At 39.5% G+C, this 21,722-nt stretch overlaps 1 protein-coding gene across 7 annotated transcripts in view; it reads right to left on the bottom strand.

Annotated features, from left to right (window-relative positions):
* Positions 1–21,722, bottom strand: part of lrp8 (low density lipoprotein receptor-related protein 8, apolipoprotein e receptor) — a 179,235-nt gene that overhangs the window by 9,971 nt on the left and 147,542 nt on the right. For 4 of the 7 annotated variants that reach the window (XM_044199272.1, XM_044199274.1, XM_044199276.1 and 1 more), the window contains exons 11-17: positions 21,153–21,377; positions 20,385–20,503; positions 18,656–18,795; positions 11,428–11,569; positions 8,441–8,593; positions 6,057–6,452; positions 1,873–1,941 (exon numbers count right to left, since the gene is read on the bottom strand). In XM_044199272.1, the coding sequence (XP_044055207.1) occupies positions 1,873–1,941; positions 6,057–6,452; positions 8,441–8,593; positions 11,428–11,569; positions 18,656–18,795; positions 20,385–20,503; positions 21,153–21,377 (1,244 nt within the window). Of the gene's footprint in view, positions 1–1,872; positions 1,942–6,056; positions 6,453–7,372; positions 7,424–8,440; positions 8,594–11,427; positions 11,570–18,655; positions 18,796–20,384; positions 20,504–21,152; positions 21,378–21,722 lie in introns of those variants that run through there. The other 3 variants (XM_044199273.1, XM_044199275.1, XM_044199278.1) reach the window with 2 other exon arrangements.

The raw sequence follows: 21,722 nt of genomic DNA, 5'->3' as shown, positions 1-21,722 counted from the left end.
TATCGTTGTGCTACATTTGGGCTATGATTTATAATTTTGCACTAGCCTGGCAAAAAAATTAAACACTATCTGCAGACTGCCTGACTCTGGCGTTTTTGGATGGGGTTATGAGAGGAGAATGAACAGGGGAAGAAGAAGAGGGAAGGAGAGGAAGGGGGGGGCTTTGTCTCTCTCCTCTCATTATCATATCAGCATGACTGCCTAGCTGCCCTGTAGGACCTGTGTGTATATAGTGCATGTATGAATGTGTAGAAACCAACAGCCAAACCAGAGGTGTGTTAATGAGATAAAGATAGAACAAGTGTGTATGAGGGTGTGTTTTTGTGTGTGTGTATGCACATGTCTATAGATGTGTCTGCATCCCCTGTGTTAGCCCCATCTAATTGCTCTTTTGTTGAATAGGCACTTGAGATCCCTGTGTGACTGGGCTAGAAACCCCAGATCCTCCTTTGTTCTTCTCTAAATGCTCACTGGTTTAAAAAAAACATCAGCTTTTGTCTCATTTAGAAAATTTCACTCCAATTATAGAGCGGCATAACAGCCTGACTTTGGCTAAATACTGATAATGATTGTTGGGCTGTTTCCCCTTGTGGTGCCGTGGGTGGGCGTGGTGCATAAGTGGATGTGAGCTGAGAACTGGGGTGCAGAAATCCGGCCCTCGTGGACCTCCAACAATAATTAATGTTTTAAAGCTGCCAAAAATGCAGAATGGGGGGATTTATGGCCGCAATGAATGGTAGAAGGACAGAATGAGGGATGGAGTGGAAAGGGTTAACAGTCTCAGGGGTTGTTTTAATGAGCTGATATCTCAATCCTCGAGAATGAAAAGTGAAAAAAAATTGCTTTACGATGTTTTAGAGCTCCCATAATTTATCACAGTATTCAATATTAGGGATGAAAGAGATCCCAATTAGCGACATGTGCTGCTACTATAAGGTCATTTGCACATTCAGCTGATTTCTCAGTTAAGTTATACATGAAAGTATTAAATATTTCCATGAAATTTGATTTAATCAAAGCTAATACTATAGCTTAACTTAACTACTAAGATGGTTTGATTGTAAGAACTTGCATTCTCTTTATATGCCTACTTTATATTAGTTGTATGGTAGTAATAGTGTTTTTTTCCCCCTGTACTAACAATAATGTTATTTCCCAGGTCCCAAAATTGCTTCAAACCCAAAACACAATTTAATCTCATTAAGCCTCTTTTCAGTGCTTTGATATTTCCTCATATTCAAAATCTGATTCCAACAAATGTGTAATCTACTCATAGCCCACTGGGTCAGAGAAATAGGTCAGAGCACTGGATTGATTGCAGTGTGAGCAATACTGTATGATCAGAGTGGGAACATGAGCTTAATGTTATAACAGCTGGTCAAATGTGATGACAAAAAAATGAATTGAATTTCCCATGTGCTCAAATCTCATTAATAATGACATAATGTGCACATTGCAAAGGCCTGGCCATCACTGACTGATGAGCTTACTGGCCCATAATGGCTTTTTCTAGCCGTAGGCCAGGAGGCTATTGTTGGATAATACCCCAGTTCAGTAAATTTTCTCAATTACTAAACTATTATTTTGTGCTCAAACATCACTGCTGAGGCTGACATAGGACTTGCATGTTCAAAAGACACAAATTGTTATTGTTAAATCTAAAATATATAAATTTTAATCAGTCAGGTGGGAGTACAAACACTCTGAAACCCAGTCACTCACACATGCAAGTACACACACCAGACACATAAAATACCACATCCGTACACAACATGCAGGACTTGAGCGACAAGCAGAGACGAAGAAGCAAGGAGGGAGAAGCAGGCGGACAGAAAGCAAAGGCAACACAGCGAGAAAGTCAAGAGTACTCACCGATAGGAATGACTATCCCCAGAACAGCTACTGTGATGTTGTTACCTATGAGGTAGTGATCACTTGCAGCTGAGATGAACAGAAAGAGAGAAAGAAAAAGGGAATGAAAAATAAAACTAAGCAAAAAGATTTGTTACAAAACACTCTCCCCAAAGGCCTTGCTAGAAAATCTTATTTGCATAATATACAGGCAGAGAATCCATTTGATTTCACTTTGGACTGCTGACTTTTTTTCACAGCATGTGTAAATTAAATGTGGATGAATCATAGCAGGATGCCATATAAATGCAATGAGATGCGTTTTAATACAACAGGAGACAAATGCAATTCCAGGAAGTAATGCATCAGAATTTGTACTAATGCAATTAAAAAACAAATGATTTTGAAGCAATACAACTTCTAATGGAGGTTTGAAACATGGTGGATAATCAAGGTGACCCTGAGAGTGAATTTAAACACATGACCTTGTGTTGCAAGTCATTCTTTTTGTCTTCATATTGTGTCACAATGCTATGCAGTGTACATTTATTCTAGACATGCTTTGTATCCATATTCCCCTTCAACTCTCACCCCAACAGGTTGGTGTGGAGCTTGACATTAATCCTGCTCCCAACCCTCCTATTAGCAGCAGGCTAGCCATTAGCTGAAGTGTGATCAGATGGCTATTATGAAGTCTAGTGAGGAAGATTAACAGAGGAGATCACAGCGCTGGCCCTGCATACTGATGCTGGCTCATTCTAGAAAGAGACTCTGTGTAGTTGTATGCACCGAAAAGGCACAGATGGGAGGTAACGGATGGGACATACAATTAAGAAATACAATCATATAGGAGGATAAACTGCCTTTCGAGAAATGCATACACACACACACACACACACGCACACAGACAAAAACTTGCTGTAACAAAGAGGCACAGCAGGTGATACGACTTCAGACTGAGCAGTGAAGCGTCCGAGTGCTGAGTCAGCAGAAGTGAATTTGGCTTTTCTTAAAGTATGAGTGATGTCCAATGGGTCCTAAGACTCTAAAAAGCGGATTAATAGAATCTTATTAAAGCAGCAGTTTTGAAAGAAGCAGCCCTGGAAAGTGAAGGCAAAGAGAGAGAGAAAGTGAGAAAGAGGAAGAAAAAAAGGCTCAATTTCATTAAGACTATTGTTACTGGAGGAATTTTAAGTTCAAAAAGAAATTGCTGTATGCCTCTATGAAAACCTCCCTATTTATATCCCTATATTTGGCTCTTTTAAATATAATCCTATCATAGTGTGTAGGTTATCTACAGTATATACAGTAAATTATATTAAAGTCAACATGTAGGAATACTAATATTAACTGCATGCACTGTCAGCCATGCCTTAATAGAAGATTTGTATGGCCGTGAATGTCTTGCAAATGTATTTCATTTCAAATGTCCTGTTTGCCTTCGAAAATGAATAGCCATCAAAGGGAAAATCAATTTGAAAGCACAACATCCTTACAGTTAGGGTGGCCTCATTTCTTCAAGTCTGACTTAAAACAATACATGCCACTCAAATGCCCATATATGCATTGAAACAGTGTTTGCTTGCTGTAATCATTACTCTTGTTCAAACTGGCCATTAAAAAATCCACATGCTTAAAATGTAAGTGATGGGGGACAAAATCCACAGTCCTCGTTCTGTGCAAAAATGCATTCCAAAGTTTATCTGAAGCTAATATGAAGCTTCAGCAGTCTGAGTTTATCAAATTAAGTGTGTATCTTCCAAAGTTACAGTCTTCCCAAGAGAATTCCCTCTTTTTGTATCTACAGACAGTGTTTTCAGTCTGAGCTTCGGTGGAGGGATTGTAACACAAACAGGGAATTTGATTTAATAAAAAAAAAACAACTATATACTTTGAAAGACACTCACTAGAAATTCAGACTGCTGAAGCCTCATATTGACTTGTGTAGTTGTTTGGAATGCACTTTTGCACAGAATGAGAACTGTGCATTTTGTCCCCCATCACTTAAATTGAAAGCGATCTCTTAAGGGCCAGTATGACAGGAGGAATGATTACAGCAAGCTAAACCTGTTTCAATGTTCATATGGGCACCAGACTATTGTTTTAAGACAAATTGTGTAACTATCCTTTTACAGCAAGACAACAGTTTCTAGTCTTGTCTAATGTTGTGGAAAGATTGATGAATACTTACTAGCTTCAAGAGTGAAGGTTCAAATTTGAGCATAGATGCATATGAGCTTTGTGTACCAGCTGTGGTTTATCTTTTATTCCTGAAACTCCTGGTTCTTCCTCACTCCACCTTGTCAGCCACAGTGCCACACATGTGTAACAGGTGATGCCGGCAAACTTGACAGTGTGCACTGAGTTGAAAATTATAACACATGGCCCGTGGGTTTGGAGACACGTCTTGTTCATGCCCCATTTTCTCATCCGTGTCTGCTCCTCCTCTCATCTGGAGCACTTGTGTTGTGGTGAGGAGGCTGACAACTTCAGAGACTAGAGGAAACATGTTCTTGCTTCTTAGTAACTCTGAAAAACCCTGGCCCCCAAAGTGATGAAACTAGCTGTAGCAGCCATTCTGTTTAATTCCCAGAAAATCATTTTCTCTCCTGCCTCTTTTGCAGCCCATCTTATCCTTGTAAATGCTGTTTTCCCTCCCAACAGTGTGTCCTTTTATAACTCCCGTCCTCCCTGTTCAAGTGCTGGACTGTCATGTTCCTTTTTGTGCTCTGTTCATTCTTTTTCCTCTATAGCCTCTTTATTGTCTCTTACTGTACCTTTTCATTTACCAATCCCTAGTTTTACTCCTCGCTCTTTTTCTCATTCATTTCCCTGCCCTCCCTATGTCTCTAATTCTTCCTTTTCCTCCAACTCTCACATCCACTTTAATCATCCTTCCTTTCTCCTTTCCCTCTGCATAGCTTTTTCAACCTCAGTCCTTGCTCTCCTGGTTTCTCAATATAACGAGAAATGTCTCTGATGTAAATGCAATATTGTAAAATCTGAGTTCAAACACAGTACAGCAGCTTGCAGTCTTTCTCACTTGCAAACAATTTTTTTTAAAACTTCCCTCCACTTTTTCTGTTCCATCTTTTATTATCTACTGAGCTGTAGGCTGTGTCATTCAAGCATCAAAAATGATCTAAAGTTCCTCTAAAGTGTGTAAGTAATTGCATGAATCAGTCAATTTTTAGACATTGTTTTACTCTCCTGCTTTGGTCTGAAAAGGATGATGCATTGGCATTGGAGCTAGTAGAACATACAAAAAAAAAAATGCACACATGCACAACTCTTAATATCAAGCGTCAGTACTTAAAAAAGCAACTTAGAGGATTTTTGTTATCTTTCTGCTGTTATAAGGAACAAATTACTTGAGGACAATAGCTGCCTTGGCAGTTTGACAGTTACACTATCTCATGTTAATGTCTTTATGTAGCAAAGACCACAAAAATTCAAACAGAAAGCTGAAAACACTGATTTCTGCAACAAAATCACACCCAAGCATGTGGTGTGCAGCACAGTGGTTTATCAATTTTGCTTTGCGGTGCTATCAAGGATTCTTCTCCGCTTCCAAATACAATTTAAGCCTTAGTGGCTTTGTAAACCATTGTTACTGCTGTTATATTTTGCTGTCATTGTTTGTCTAGGCAAAAAACTGTAAAGCAGTATTTTTCTTCTGCGCCAGTAAAGCTTGATTGGTGTGAGAATGGAGAATAGTGCCAGTTTTAGAGAGCGAGAGTGAAAGAGAGGAGGAGAGGGAGAGAGCGAGAAAGACAAAGAGAGCGAGAGAGGCTGTCAGAAAGTGAGGTTGAGTGATGAGAGGTGGCAGGTGAGAATGGAGGGGACTGTCGTTTGTTAGCTCTGACAGCTCTGTTACACGCTGCTCATGAGGGACCGACAACAAGCAGACCGAGAGATACACTAGTGTGTGTGTGTGTATGTGTGTGTGCGTGCAAGAGAGAACAGCAGAGAGGGAAAGAGGACATACAGTACATAGACAGATGGTCAAACAAAGAGACGAAGGGGAAGAGAAGCCAAAGAGAGGCGGGAAACTGATGTAAGTAGTGGTTTTCAACTCCCTGCTGCTTTAATCGTAGGTGGTAGCGGTAGTGATGGCATGAAGCATTACACTCACAGAAGAACACACACAGTATGCATACACTCACTTCCCACAAACTCACATTCCTATAAACAATCCTGCTCACCATGATCCTTACCTCTGTGGGAGAGGTTGGCGTTGCTCTCTCTCTGAATGCTGTTGGGGGCCACTGGGCTCAATAGGGGTGTGTGTGTGGAAGTGGACGTCTGACTTGTGCTGCTGAAACTGGTCGTCTCTGTACTCGTGCCAGCGGGGGTCCGAGGCTGCTCTGTAGAGGTGCTCCTGGGGGTCTGAGGAGGGGCTGGTGTCATCAGGCGTCTGGTTGTGGGCCTGAGTGTTGTAGCAGCAGAGGTGGTAGTGGTGCTTGTGGTCGTGGTGGTAGGGGGAGTCGTGGTGGTGGTAACAGTTACGCTAGTTGTTGTAATGCTTGTTGTAGATATCGTGGTGGGAGTTGTTGTGGTGGTAGTGGTTGGAGCAGCTGTTGTGGTTGTTCTGGGTCGAACTGCACAAGAGAAACAGGACAATAATCATTAGCACTTGGGATTTTCCTTGAAGATTCTAACAGCTGGCAAGTATATCGACAAGATTTGTAATAATTTGGCTGTGTGCATCAATATACAACATGTAATGGGAAATGAAAAGACTACGCTCCCCAGAATTTTAAATAGAGCTGGGTGATACAGTTAAAAATAACCCTGTATGCAAAATCATATATACTGTAAGGTAATTTGTTATGTCTAGAATCATTCATTTGGATAATAGTCTTTTTAGAATAATAACAATATTGTATCGCGTGATTCCGTTGAAAATCAATTAAAAATAATAGTGAATTATTGCCCTGCCCAAGTTTTCAATACTGAAATGATGGCTAACATGGCTAATAAACCTCTGCTTCATCTTAGAAGGGTATATCAGCTATCACTTTTACCACCTTTTCTGACAGTCATCGTTTTGTTTGATTATTTAACTAATGATAAACATTGTAACATAAGGAGAAACAATGCAACAGATATAATGTATATAGAGGATCTAGCTCAAGCTAACTGGCCTCTTTTTTGTGTATCAATATTGCATATTAACACATATTCACAGGTCACCATTGATATACCATTCTGTTTGTGTTATCAGACAACCAAATGACAGTATAAAAAACAGTGATTTGATTGGGGATTTCCAAATAATACAAGGCTTTGCTCCAAAATAGACAGAGACATAAAGCAGAGAGCAAGAGGAACATAATGTAAGAGGCTATTTTATCAAGCCTTAATAAGTGCTCAGCAGAAATACTTGTACTGCATTAGGAACTACAAAAATTGTGCAAATGTTCTCTCTCTCTCTCTGTGTGTGTGTGTGCACGCTCAACAGCCATGTTCCCTCTCTCGTCCTTTCTCAGAGGGATTCTCTGAATGGTAGCCTACATACATCATCATCTCTCTTTCTCCCTTTTCTCTGTGTCAGCTCTTTTCTCCTCACCTGTGAAAACATGAATTGCAAAACAGACTAGGTTTATTAAGGATAACAACTTAACAAATATGAAATGCGGTGACTGCAGAAGCTGGGGACTGGCTGAGCGGTGAAATAAGGTCAGTGAAATAATGGAGGTGTGCTGGGAACATGGGTAAGCTGGGAGAATTCCTGACCCACTTCCCAAGATAGTGTTACAGTAAGCACAGGTATCAAATTCTCTGAAGGAGCTGGCTATTGAATCAATCATAATTAAAACAATAAGATTTTAATATTTTGCATTGTTTAAGGCTGATACTAGCAAATGCTGGATTTGGATAAAAGCTGCAATAGTCAATAGGCTATTTTGTTATGATTTGAGACAAATATGAATGGGTATGACTATAAAAGCCTTGTTCTGTGTAAGAGTGGACAAATTCCCCACTAGCAAGAATTTACTTTTCATATTTATATTTAACATATTTAGAATTTACTGTATATATTTTACTGACAATTTTAAATAGATTCAGTGGTTCTCGTCAAATGTTACACTTTGGTGGTGGAAGGCACACGTAGGAATACCAGTATGGGAAGCTACAACTCTTGCACTGAAACCTATAAAGAAATGAGTTGGTCTTGGTCTAGCTGTGGTGAGAGAAGAACCTAAATCAAATTTGACATGACAGACCAAAATCCAAGCCATACGCGACCGAAAAATAACCTATTAGTATTTCCTTCAGCCTATAATGGCATGGGAAATGTTTCTCATAGCCATCCATGCATATGTTCGGATACCGCCAAAATACTGAATAGTTTAAAGTGGAACATTTATTTAAAGATATGTATATTAAATAGTTAATTATGAGGTGGACTCCTTTTAGCAGAGTTGAGAGAGTGAAACCAGTTTAATATCCTTATGGCCTTGCACTCCATCATGTCACTGTGATTAGCGATGTAGACTTCATGTGACATTCCTCAGCATAATCTCTCTAATTAAGTGTGCTCCTGGACTCTGTGATTTATTGATTCAGAGTGTGACCGACTTACCTATAGCACAGCGCCTCATGTCTGGTCCCAGCTCCATGCCATCAGGGCAGGCACAGGTGTACTTGGGAGAGTGGTCTGTGATCTGGGGGGCCTTCAGACAGAGGTATTCACAGCCACCGTTGGGCAGACTCCCCATGTTACACGTATCTGGGGCTTGGGGGACACAAGCAGAAGTGGATTAAAAAGGGTTTGGGCAAACATGAGTTTGTACATTTTCCCTTATAAATAAATGAAATAAAAGATTATTTTGCTTTACATATTTTGAAGCCTTGCATCTCCATTGAAAACTGCATATTAAAAACCACGATTTATAAACTTTCAATAATAACATTTATAAATATCTGGTGCTTTCCCCAAATGTTCTGTAAATTGAAATCTCATGTCAGTGCCAGGGTGTTGAGCACAGAGCTTTACATGTGCTGTAGACCAGAATATTTAAGAGGAAAAGGCTTTTAAGAATTGAAGACAAAGCCCCAGTTTTGGGTCTCAGTGAGCTTCAAAAGCATCAAAGTGCTGGTACTGGTATGGACAATTTTTTATTTTTTATGAAAACCACAAAGAAAAAAATCGAAACCCCTGTACAAAAATGACTACAAAAGTAAATTCAAGAGCAGAACACAAGTAAGTGACTTAGCAAAACAATGTAATTGCAATTGTAATTGCTTAATAATCTTTTTTTTCCCCATTTTGTTTTTGGACATTACACTTGTCACATTTAAAGACTTTTGAAAATGATCAATTTAGACTGTACAACATTAATGTGGTGTGCTTGTAGGGCTATAACTGGACCCAAAATTTAAAAACACTAAGTCAGAGCAGAGGGTCTTGAACATTTTTAGCTCAAATCAGAGTTGTAGTGGACAGTATATAATCAGCCAAAATACTTGTACTACTTACTACCTATAACCTTATTGTGTACCATACTGCAAAACAACGAGTATGGCGAGACCAACTTTTACAGTGTTATTTAGGGACCTATATTTATTCTACGACCTTTTTTCCAGCCCAGTGAAGAGATGCTAAGGTTAAGGCAGGGGTGTCTAAACTTTCTGTTTTTAATCTCTGCACTCAAATGAAACATTTACATGTAGTTTCCTAACCCAAGACTAAGACTCATGGAAAAATATTGCTACTCTTATCATGTGGGGAAGCACCAGAATTAGGTCAGGTCGGTTCTGCCTCCTGACTTGTGCGCAGTAGAGAGCAAACACATCAGAGGAATCATCAGCTGTCATGGGAAGCAGCAATATCACTCACTACGCACAGTGAGATTTTAATAAGCTGGGAATACATTTGTCCTTGGTGTACAGTATCTCAGCATAACAAGCGTGTAATATGAACAGCTGTCTAAATTAAATTCTTCAGAGCTCCAAATATCTTCAATACCTGCTTTCCATGTTAAGAAGAAATGAAGCTTTTTGGGAAAAAGCAAGTCTTTGAAATACTATGACACATTATGACAACACATTTAAATTCTACGCTTGGGCATGAAAGGGGCAGAAGGGTGGAATAGGAGAGGAGACGCGTGGAGAGGAAAGAAATCAAAGAACCGAAAGGGAGAGAAAAGGAGGCAATAGGAAAATAATTTGAATAAGATGAGAAGGAAGGATATAAGGACAGACAGCAGAGGAAAAGGTAGTAAAAGACAGGAGAGAGAATGAGATAAAATCTTGCACAATAATGTTGTTCTGAAGTTGCAATCGCTCTAGTGTCCCCTCCTCCTCTTCTAGGTCTAGAATAAGAACTAAAACATAGAACTTAGGCTTCAAAGCTGGATGGACAAAAAATAAATAGATAAATAATAAAAAAGACACAACAAAGACAGGATAGGGAGAGAGGTTCTTTTGAGGACATGTTGAACTGGTTGGAGCCATATTTGAATGTGCGGAGGTGTATTGTGGCAACCAATCATTAAGTAATGATCTTCCCTTTTGGGTTTTGTTTAGGTTAGTGTATTTTCTGACAGGAAAAAAATTATATGAAAAGCAAGAAAGCAAGATAAAACAAAGGGAAGAGTGCAATGACCTTGCAAATTGCTTCACTCAAGGTCACACTTTATCAACTATTTCACTTATCAGTAATACTACTATCTTCACAGGGCAGCTAGAGTTCATTCAGCATGTCTTCATTCTGCCTAGTAAAGCCTGGTTGTTTTATATCTTGCTTTTGTTGGCATTTTGGAAAAAACAAGCTTAATTCTGTGATATCTCTTTGAGCAGAACTCTTGAGTTATTAATGAGAGAATACAATTAGCTCCCTACTGGCACTCAGTCAAGACTGCTTTGAGCTCTGAGTGATGGGAGAAAACAAAGCATGAAAACACAGAATCACACAAGCAAATTGCTTGTACACACTGTACACACACAGACACGATAACTAGAACTTACGCACACAGGTGTTTGTTTGCGCACCTGGGAAAGCATCCATCCTGGGAAAAATCCTACATCACAGCACATCATTTGACATGCACAGCACACACATCAAACTAATGACACACATCAGGTTCTTTGTTTATGTTTCAGACAATTTTAATAAGTGGATCATTTGGTCTATAAATGGATAATTCAAGGCTTTGTGACCAGTGAGTGTGATGTTGAAATCATTTTTTTATATAGTTTGTTGTTTGGGTCTGCACTAAATCAAGTAATCATTACACCCAACTGACCAACACTAAGCAAACATTTGAAAAAGACTGACACGGGTGTTTTAACTTATTCTGTCTGATTCGACCTCTGCACAGGGTGAAGTTGGGTTGAGCTATGCTGGGAATTATGTCAGGTCTCCAAACTCCATGTACCTATGGGAATAGTACATGGAGCAACCATGATCAGAACCCATGATGCCCAATTTGCAATGCAAGCCCGTCACCTGTAGCTCCTCATCCAATCAGTTTGCTGTGGCTGCTTTTGCCATACCACCCTAGAAACAAAAAAGCACCAAAAATGCCCATTTCATATCATAGTTGATTAGTTACTCAGCATCTTTACCCTTGGGTTGCCTCTGTTCATGAAACACCACAAGGTCCAGGGGGTTGTTGAGGTTCTCTGCCACCTTTGCCACATCATGTCCCGTCAGTCGGTTGGCACTGTATATTGCTTCGTCCTCCAAGTCTGTCCAATATATGCGATCCTGGGTAGAAAAAGAGAGAGAGAGTAAAAAATTACATACATACATTCTAACTGCCTAACCACTCACCCTCCTTAATTCATAAACATGAAAGAATAAAATAAAATAAAAATAAAAAAGGACAAAAATAATATCTGACTGACAATTTAACACCTTATAAAGCAGTATACATGCCAGTCATTCGTTGCCATAACAGACTGGTATACAAAGTGTCTATGTTAGGTCTTAAACTTATTTTTCATCTAGGCCAAGTATTGATTGTTTTGTACCATTTGAGCTGGGATGGATATTTCTTGGCTAATTTTAAACCAAAAAGCTGAGCAATAATCAAGATGAGATAGAGGAAGTGATTTTGCTACTACTGAGATTGTGAAAAGGGGAACATCTTCTCGTCTAGAGTTTTACCAAGCAGCTTGAGGTAGCTGAACACAACACACTGAATTAAAGTTTGTTTCCAACCAGTATTTGTTGTAATTAAGACTCATTTGAATTATTATTTCTATTTAACAAATTTAATTAGACAGAAGAGGTTTGGCATCTTTTGGGTTGGCGGTGGTTGAGCATGAGTTTATATTTTCATTTTTATCCCTCCGAGAAACCGACGCCATCCGTCATCGATCAACTAGTGGAAAATCTCCCCTCGCTCTTCCCCTCCCATTCAGGTATACTGACAACCTCACATGCTCTGCATAAAAACACAGAGAGAGAGACAGACATTCTCTGGTATTACGCGGACATGGTGGATATTTTACAAGCACGGACCAGGTAAAGCAACAGTGAAATATGGAAAGCCATTTGCGTAAGTAACATCTTAAGAGATTTAAAATGCATGTCCCTCATTGGCTACGACCAGAAAAGTGACATTAAAGCATCAGGTTTTGTTGTGTTAATGTGTAGAAATATTTTGTGTTAATACTACAAAACTCTATGTTAACATGCATTTTAATGTAGTCTAAACAACAACACTAAGACTTTACTTGCGCAAATGGCTTTCCATAACGAACACACCTGGTTGGTGTAGATGTCATTCAGTACCACATTGGTTTCGATCGTTTTGATAGGCTACGATATTAACAACAAGCTTCCTCCACACGCGGCTCACCTGCTGTTGTGAAAATGGAATCGCGGGTGAAAAAAATCCAAAATGCGAGTTGTGTTTTTTGGGCAACTTTATAAAACATACTGCTGACAAAGAATGTCAACAGAGCAGATACATATAGCCTGTATGTGTCTGTCCCTGTATGATACAGCGAGAGAGAAACAGAAAGAGGCGGGGCAGGGCAAGCCGGTGTGTGTGTGTGTGCAGCGTTGTGCAGTAAGAGACAGTAGGTGTGTGTGCGAATATCCGAATCCCAAATTGAAAATTCAATACCCAAAGAACGAATATCGGAATAGTTGAATATTCAGGTCCAGCCCTAGAAAAATGTATTCACCGTTTTACAACTGCTCTTTTTCCAATGACTGTGTATGGAAAAATGCTTTTTGGGCCTTGTGGAATTGAGTAGTAAACAACTTTGTGTTTCTGTTTCTGTGGGCATTAAAACGAGCGTGACTGCCTCCCGTCTTGTTTCCACTCGCATTGTGCCAGAGGACATTTGCCTAAAGTTGAGCTCAACTTTCCCCTGTAGTGCTGCTGGATGCCTTTTAAATCTCTATAGCTCAGTGGGTGATGCCAGGCTGCAACGCCAGGTCCCATTCACAATGATTATGAATCGCTAAGCTAGTAGTTTTAGCTGCCTAAAATCAACCATACAGGTACCATCAGGGTGGTAACAGAAAACACTCATACGGGTCCTTTTTGGAGGACATATGTAGTAGGTATAAGGACCTGTGCTAATCTGGCAGAAACATGACGTGATGACGACTGGCCTGGTAGATATACTGACACCTTACTGTTTCTTCCTATTGTAAAAGTCCCTTGTGTAAAGTGTTGTAAAAAAATCTGTTGCCCGTTTCCTCGGAAATAAAGGAATAAATACTGTAAGCCCTGACCTGTGAGATCACTTTCAGATTTGCTTCTTTCTCGATTTCTCTTCCTTTCTCTAACACCTCCTCACAATTCTCTTTAGTGATACTACAGGATAACAGGATACGCTGCACAAGTGGTTACGCATTTGGTTTCCACGGTAACCGCAGACTGCTTAATCCACACATCAATTAAGAAAGAAAAAAAGGAGAAAACACCAAGACGTTGATATCATAGGATGGTTAAAAAAACAGTGAAGAGACAATTCAAGAGATTAGTGTGAGACAGAGAGCTGAAAGAGGAATGATGGTTCGAATGGAATGAATTTTTTTCATTAGGCTGAGGTTGTGTTTACAGTTTGGTCTTTTTAAAGGGCAAAGGCATGTAGGGGTGTGTGTATATAAGTATGTATTTGTGTATCTGTGTGGTTCAGTCGTAGCTGTAATCCACGATCTCCATTTGAGCTGGGTTATCAGCAGACTTAACCTTTCTCTCACCTTCTCCTTCTCCATCTTTTACTGACCTATCTATCAGTCCATCTCCCCCTCACTCAGATTCAGATAACCTTTACTCATATGACAGTAGTGCTGAAACAGTGAAAGACAAATATCAGCCATGTTGATAAAACAATACTCAAATCTATCATTCCATCTCTCCCTTTGCCTTTCTGTCTCTGTGGATGTCTTTCTTGGTCTGTGTCAGTCTCTACCTCTGTTTTTCTCTTTCAATTTCTCCACTGTCAATCTCTTTATCTGTCGCTTTTTCTCACCTTGAAAGCTTCAAACAGCAATGCAGACCAGAGCAGGTCAATGCTCTTCATTGTAGAATCAAGATGAATAAATGAAATGAATGTGTTGAAGAATAGGCTAGAACACATGACACTGCATCACTTCAGTCAGAGCTGTGTCTGTCTGTGGCTGTCAAGGGGATGAGACTACATCTAAATGGATATGAAGGCTTTCTAAAGGTCAAGGGGAAAACAGCCCTTGATGATTTTGTCATGATTTTGTCCCAGAAGAACCTTATGACAAATGCTGGGCCCTTTTGACTGACATATCTGCCTGATGATCTTTTGGTGCCTCCTGCATACTTAGATGTTATGCCAGAGAACCACAAATGAAAGCTCAAACAAAGCCAACCCACTCAACTTTTGAAGCCTTTGATTTTTTGGCTTTGAGTTATATTCTTTGTTGTATCAGCCCAAGTTATGAAAAAATAATGTAGGCTTGGTGTTAAATCTGTGTAGGAATCAAATGATGTTAGGAGACATTTCGTGTTAATCTCCACTAAGCTGCAGAAGAGTATTAAAGCCTGGTACACCCACACAGGTGTTTCCAGTTATTCTAGCCGATTAGACTTCCTATCTGGACTGTGGGTGTGGACAGATAGGGCTTGACTGACATTTTCCTCACAATTCTGTTAAAGCTGTGGTCACACAAGATCCAATATCAATATTCACTTCAGCTCTCATTCATTTAATTGATCACTGTGTGACTGATTAATTGTGTTTTCTGTTTTGGTGTGAGAACTAACCAGCTCTGGCTGACTTTGACAAGTTCACACTGTTTACCATCTATGACAACTCTGCTCTCTATTTCTTTATTATCTCAGTCAGACTTTTCCAAGAGTCCAAACTAGAGGATGTTATCATAGCTTAGCTGTGTTGTACCATTCACTTTTATTTAACCCCCTCTGTCAGAGGAAAAACTGTTCCACAAAAGAGCAATGGTTTGCAGACAGTTATGAGAGTTATGGAGTTGATGCTACAAATACATCTTTTGAATAAACTGTGTGAACGTATTGTTAACCGTTGATAACCGTTAGCTCGCAGACTACTGCTGTTCACCAACTAGCCCTGCGAGTAGTCACTACATCACTAAGCTTCTGGCCCCACCTATTTTGCTTTTGTGGATGAGCACGTGTCATCTTGTGGTGTGACTGTAGTTTTGTTGCACCTGTAAGTTTGGTGAGCTCATGTAATTGCCAACATAGCCACCTTCAACCTGAGCAGAGGTATAATCGAATAGAATAAGCGATGTTGAGTTCATGGCAAAAGGACAAATACGTGCCTTAGCACCATTATTTTCTTTCTTCCTGACTGGGTTTATTTCTATTGTTTTTTTCAATCAATCACCATCCCCCCCTCTGCTTCTTCCCAAACTCATCTCATCTTCTCCTCTATCCCCTCTAGTCAAACAAAGAGGGGATAAAAAGTAATGCAGTGATACTAAAACAAGAGGAAGAGAAAAACATTACTCTCTGCATGCCTCTGCGATCTACATTTCCTCTGGGCTTGGTGTGTAGGCAGGGGGTGGACACTGACTGCAAGGGTTTGTATGTGCGTGTCTTTTTATGTGTGTTTGGTGGTGGCGTGTCAGACTTTGATATAGGAGCCCCGTGTCTTTCTTCTGCAGTGTTAAGAAACATTAGTACATCAGTATCAATCTGAAGTTTGCAGATGATATGCTCAAGTGGAATCACTTTAACATTCACTGTGTATCACTCAGGAATTTGAGGGGCTGTACAGGCCATAATACATACTTTAAAACTCACAATTGTGAAACCTCATATCTCTCACATGCTCAAATAAGCTATTGTATGGGTATGTTTGTATAGAAAAGGAATGCTTCTGAGTGGTAATTTTATGCTTATGTATTATGAAATGTGACTGCATGTGATAAGTAAAACAATGTGTGGGACAGGTTAAAATAACAGTGACACAGTCCCCACAACAATCCCCATTCACAATAACTACCCACAATTGTTTTATATATGACTCCATAAGTGTTATTTTTGCAATCGCATTTACTTTTAATGCGTAGATTAATAATAAATGTTAGTTACTTTCTTGATAATCGTTTGGTCTATGTCAGAAAATAGAGAAAAATGCCTGTTACAGCCCAAGGTGATGTAATTAATATAGCTTGTTTTATTTGACCAAATGTCCAAAACCCAAAGGTATTCAGTTTACTATCATATATGACAAAAGAAAATCCTCACATTTGAAAAGCTGGAACCAAGGAATTGGTTTGATGTTTTTGCTTCAAAAAAGGCTAAAACGACTTATCGATTATCAAAATAGTTTGCGATTAATTTTCTGTCAATCAACTAATTGACTAATCACATTTCTCCATAAATACATTACATTTGAATTGCCGCAGCTATTTCGATGGTTTTGTAATTACCACCAAGTGCTACTGAGTCAGAAGGGGTAAAAATTGGCCTACGTGATAGATCCATTATTCTTTTTATGAACATCCTCATGTCAATAAATGCTGCACCATTATCTGGTGTAAAGTACAGCATATTACACAACTGGGCTAAACTTGGCCTAGTAAGAAGTTTAACACAGACCCAAACCATTAGCCAAAAATGCTCTCTTGAGGCTATTTTCCCAGATAAGACACAAACTAAATTAAATGTTTTAAAAAAGGTTCATTGTTTCAGTTCACAACTCGAACGAGGCAACTCCAAAGAAACAAACTTCCCATTATTGGTCTGTTGGGACCAGGACAATCTGCTACACTGCTAAAGGATTTTTAATTTGGTCTGTATCATAACCAGAACAGAACAAATATCAGAAGATCTGAGAGCTATTAATCTTCAGGGATTAACTTTCAGTGCCCCCCTGAAACGTTGGTTTTCTTTTTTTTTTTTTTTTACAAACACACACACACACACACACACACACACACACACACACACACACACACACACGCACACGCACCCTCAGCTGGACATGATGGATGTGCCTTCTTCCCTTTGCTTCTCATCATCACAGTGTGTGCAGCAAAGAGAGGAATGGAGAAAGCACTTCCTACTGTTCACATTTCACCTCCCTCTTTCACCCCCTCATCTTCACTCTGCTCTCCTCTGGTTCTCTTTTGCACCTTTCACATCATCTATACTTGATGGGTTTTAATAGACTGACTCACTCCTGCCTCAATAAATACACCCAAATTAGTTTCATCGATTGACTCTGCACTCCCCAGCCCTTGAAGAGATCATTCCTTCTCTGGGTTTGTCTTGCTACTGTAATTTAAAAAACATCTCAATCTCTCATTTCTTCCCAATCAATCTCTGTCAGACATATATGACTCTCTTCCTCAACTTCTTAAACTCTCACACTTCTCTTAGCAGCCATTACTTAGTATACCAGTACCATTACTGAAAATACCAGTATATGCTTGTTACATTAACAAGCAACACTACAGGTGTCCCTTAATGACATGTAGTATTCATCAAGAACATGCATGTATTATTATTATTATTATTATTTTCAGTCCTCCATCTTTGACGTTTGAAGTAAGTTAGCCAAATATGGTGTTATTTATAACTAGAGGTGTTCATAATAGCAAAAACTCATGTCCAATGCTATAATTTGGCTCATGGAAAATCTAGAAATACACTGCCAAGATGGGAATCAACGAACAAGAAATGAGAGTGTCACCCACGAGGCAGAGATAAGTGAGGATAGACCTATTTTTCTGTCTGTATCTACCTTTGGAGGTCAAATAAGGACATTAGCATCTTGTTTGCCTTTCAGGTAGAGACTTCCTACAAACACTGCGAAGTCCCAAAGCAAATGAAAATAAATATATACTTATGCTGTATTTCATGGTTATCATTCCCATGTTTTCTTTTAATATTGTGCTCACTTCATTGTGCTGTTCAAGCAAGCAGGTTTGAAATAAATTTTACCCTCATGCCCGAATTATTATTAGAAATAAATTTTACCCTCATGCCCGAATTAGTTGTATTTTTTACTTTTATTAGCCTGATATTTTCTTGGATTAAGATACTTTATATCTAGCTGAACTGGGTTTCAATATATTTTTAGAAGGCAAAAACCTTGTATTTGTATTTCAAGTGCTAAAATGCTAGACTGTACTTACAAACCTACATTATCCAAGAATTTATATTTGGCTGCTTAAGAGAACACTTATTAATAAAGAAGAAGAGAGAGTCAAGAGTTTCTGTGATTTGCTTTTTACAACGTGCAGGCATGAACCTAAAGCAACATAAAAGCAACAGCTACCTTGAAGAAAGGAAATCAGTCTAAAAACATCTGGTATGCGCTGGACTGATTCTGTGGCTGGATTTTAATCTCAATCCTACGATACCTCGAACACAGTGAGGGCGAAGGGATGTCCCAGGTGGTGATGGGAGGACAGCAGCACTTTGCGGTTGTCTCCATTCAGATCCACACTGGACAGCAGGTGCAGCTTGGAGTCCACCCAGTAGAGACGCCTGTTAGACAAGTCTGAGAAGATAGAGGAGGAAGAGAGAGAACACAACCAAGGAGGAAAAGCAAATAGAAGGAGGGAGAGGGAGACAAATGGAGAGAGAGGTCATTCCAAGAGAAAAGGCCTAGGGTGAGAGGTATATGAATGTAATGGCCCAGTAGCTACACCATCAATCTTCTTCGACATGACGACTGAGGCCCTGCGCTGAGAAAACACAGATTGTAATACTGCCGGTTGACTTCTTTGCTGGGCAAAATATATGTGCCCTTCAGCAAATTGATTAGTCTTGCTGGACTTACTTTAAAGGAACACTTTTTTTTTTTTGGTTACAATTCTATCACCATGTAACGGTACCCAATACTGTTTACTTTAGGACTTTTTCATATTTTTTTTATACTCTTGCTATGGGTCAAAAAATAATGTTGTGGTTGACTTGTGTACAGATTGCATCAGAAATGACAGCAAGGGACAGATATATATATATATATATATATATATATATATATATATATAAATATAAAACCTAAACATTTAAATGGTCATTAGTATGAACATTAATTTAGCATCTGAAGTTAATAAAAAATGTTCTTGCTGTATGTTTTTTTTTAAAGCTTAATTACTTTTTGCCAATCAGTTCAGCCGTTTAACCCTCAGGTGACGTGAAACAAACTTGAAAGTTTTTGTTAACATAAATTCAGGTTACATTCCAGATTGGCACAATAATGGCAGTAACTACACTGTTATTTACCTTTTAATATGATAAGGAAGTCCAAAACATGTCTACTTTAAAAAAGCATGTGAGCAAAAGAGTTTGCTCACATGCTATAGTATATAATAAGCAAATCAGCTGTGTAAACTTAAAAAGGAACTGATTTAACATCCTCATGACAAAAAAGAACAGAAAAACCACAGATTTATTTTCATTCAGAATTTCACCTCTCCTGACTCAAACAATCACCTGCTCTGTTCGCTTCTCTGTATGAAATCAATGACCAAGGGAAAATACTCCACCCCTTCTTCCAAAGCAGTAAAGTGCAAGTCTGGCCAACTCTCTCATTCGCCTTACTCTAAAAAATAATTTGTTTTCATACAGATGTAGTGACACTTCAATTCCACAGAGTATGGTAACTGTGTGGCTCTCTTTCTCCTCAGGCAAGGGCAGCTGAGAGAAATTGGCTATTGCCGTGGAGGGAGTTGAAAGGGATGACGGGAGGTATCGACGACACAGAGCGTCTGGCTTATTAATTCGGAGGCCTGTGTTCGCAGGCTTGATTGATGAGAGCCAGACACAAACTGAGCTATAACAATAAGAGCTACTCAGGGGTTGCAGCACCCCTAGACTGGTTTCTTCTCTCAGCTCTTGCTGTTTGTCTCTCTTTGTTTCTGTCCCCCTCTCCATCTCTCTGTTATTGTCTCATTCTTCGTGTTGAATTTACAAACATTTTTTCTCTTTCTCCAAAAGCAATATCAGCATTATAACTTGGTTTATAAAAAACTGCTTTCAGAGCTGATTGATTTTCCTGTCTCTGTATCATCTTATAGTTTTCTCTGCTCTCTTCAATGAGCCTTGAATGTTCAAAGATACATGTTTTCTGTCTTTCCTTACCAAGGGTGATTCCATTGGGCCACTCGATGTGTTCAGACACCAGAACTTGTCGGTCCACTCCATTCAACCCAGACTTCTCAATTTTGGCCTGACCTCCCCAGTCTGACCAGTACATAAACCTGTGGAAAGATACATCAACCAGTTAGACATGGACGGGTATAATTCAGTAAAAAAAGATGAAAAGAGCCCCTTTTCAGGAGCAGTGAATAGGTTTTCATGTGCAATGTCATAATATTTTTTAGTAGAAAACTGACTGTAGTGACTCAATCTACTGTAATTTATAACACAATATCTCATTTTCTCTCTAAAATCAAATAATTTTACTTCTAAAACAGGCCTTGGAGACACTAAAGGAAAGTAGATACTGGAACAGCAGGTGCTGGAAACTTGGACCACTTTTAAATGTGTGTGTCCATGAAAGCTAGGCTGCATTTGCATGTATTTCATGCTTTGTAGCTTTGTAGAGCTGTGAAAAGTAGCATACAAGAGTCACGTCGTATCTCCAAATAATTGTTAAGCTGTGCAGCACTACAAATAGTGTTGGTATGACGTAGTACAAATGTTTTAAGCCTAATTTTAGACAACATATTTTTCTCTATTATAACACTGGCTTTTCCCCTATTCAGAGATTGACAATGATGACCACAGGCTTGTCCGGCCACCCTCCCACTCCCTCCGCCCTTCCCTTTCGCTCAACTCCTTTGCCATCTTCTCATGCTTTGTCCATCTGTCCAAAACTCCCTCCACCATCAAACTCCTCTCACATACCCTTGGTGTGGATCCACTGCGATGGCCCGCGGCTCACTCAGCTCAGTGGCTATCAGCACTTTTCTCTTCCGGCCGTCTCCTGTGGCGACAGAGATGCTCTTGTTGCCTGAGTCGGTCCAGTAGATGTTTTTGTGGACCCAGTCGACAGCCAAGCCCTCGGGGGAGTGTAGCGATTCGATGAGAATCACCTGCTGTGACGAGTCGCTGGCCTTGTTGATGTAAGCACTGGTGGATGGTAGAGAAGAGCTGTGTCAGTTATGGAAATTATGACATACCCAATAATTTAGGAATCATCACAAAAGTTGTACTTACTTTGTATTTTTTGCTGTCTATTCTGGTCTCCTTTTATTGTGAGGAGAGACTTGAGTGTACCACGAGCCTTAAACACCTAGTTGCACATAGTGGGGAGCAGGTATTCTTTACTCTAGATAATGCTATGTCAGGGGCACCCAAACCTGACACCTCTATAACAACCTCAGGACTCTCACCAAACAGCACCTCCCAGGGAGAAGGAGTCTGTCTTTATCTATCAGCAGCTTACAGATCAACCTGCCTCTTTCTCTGTTTTTG

The sequence above is a fragment of the Siniperca chuatsi genome, linkage group LG6, assembly GCF_020085105.1.
Source record: "Siniperca chuatsi isolate FFG_IHB_CAS linkage group LG6, ASM2008510v1, whole genome shotgun sequence".
NCBI classification, from domain to species: Eukaryota; Metazoa; Chordata; class Actinopteri; order Centrarchiformes; family Sinipercidae; genus Siniperca; species Siniperca chuatsi.
The sequence above is the reverse complement of the archived record's forward strand: the minus strand, read 5'-3'. Positions and strand labels throughout refer to the sequence as shown.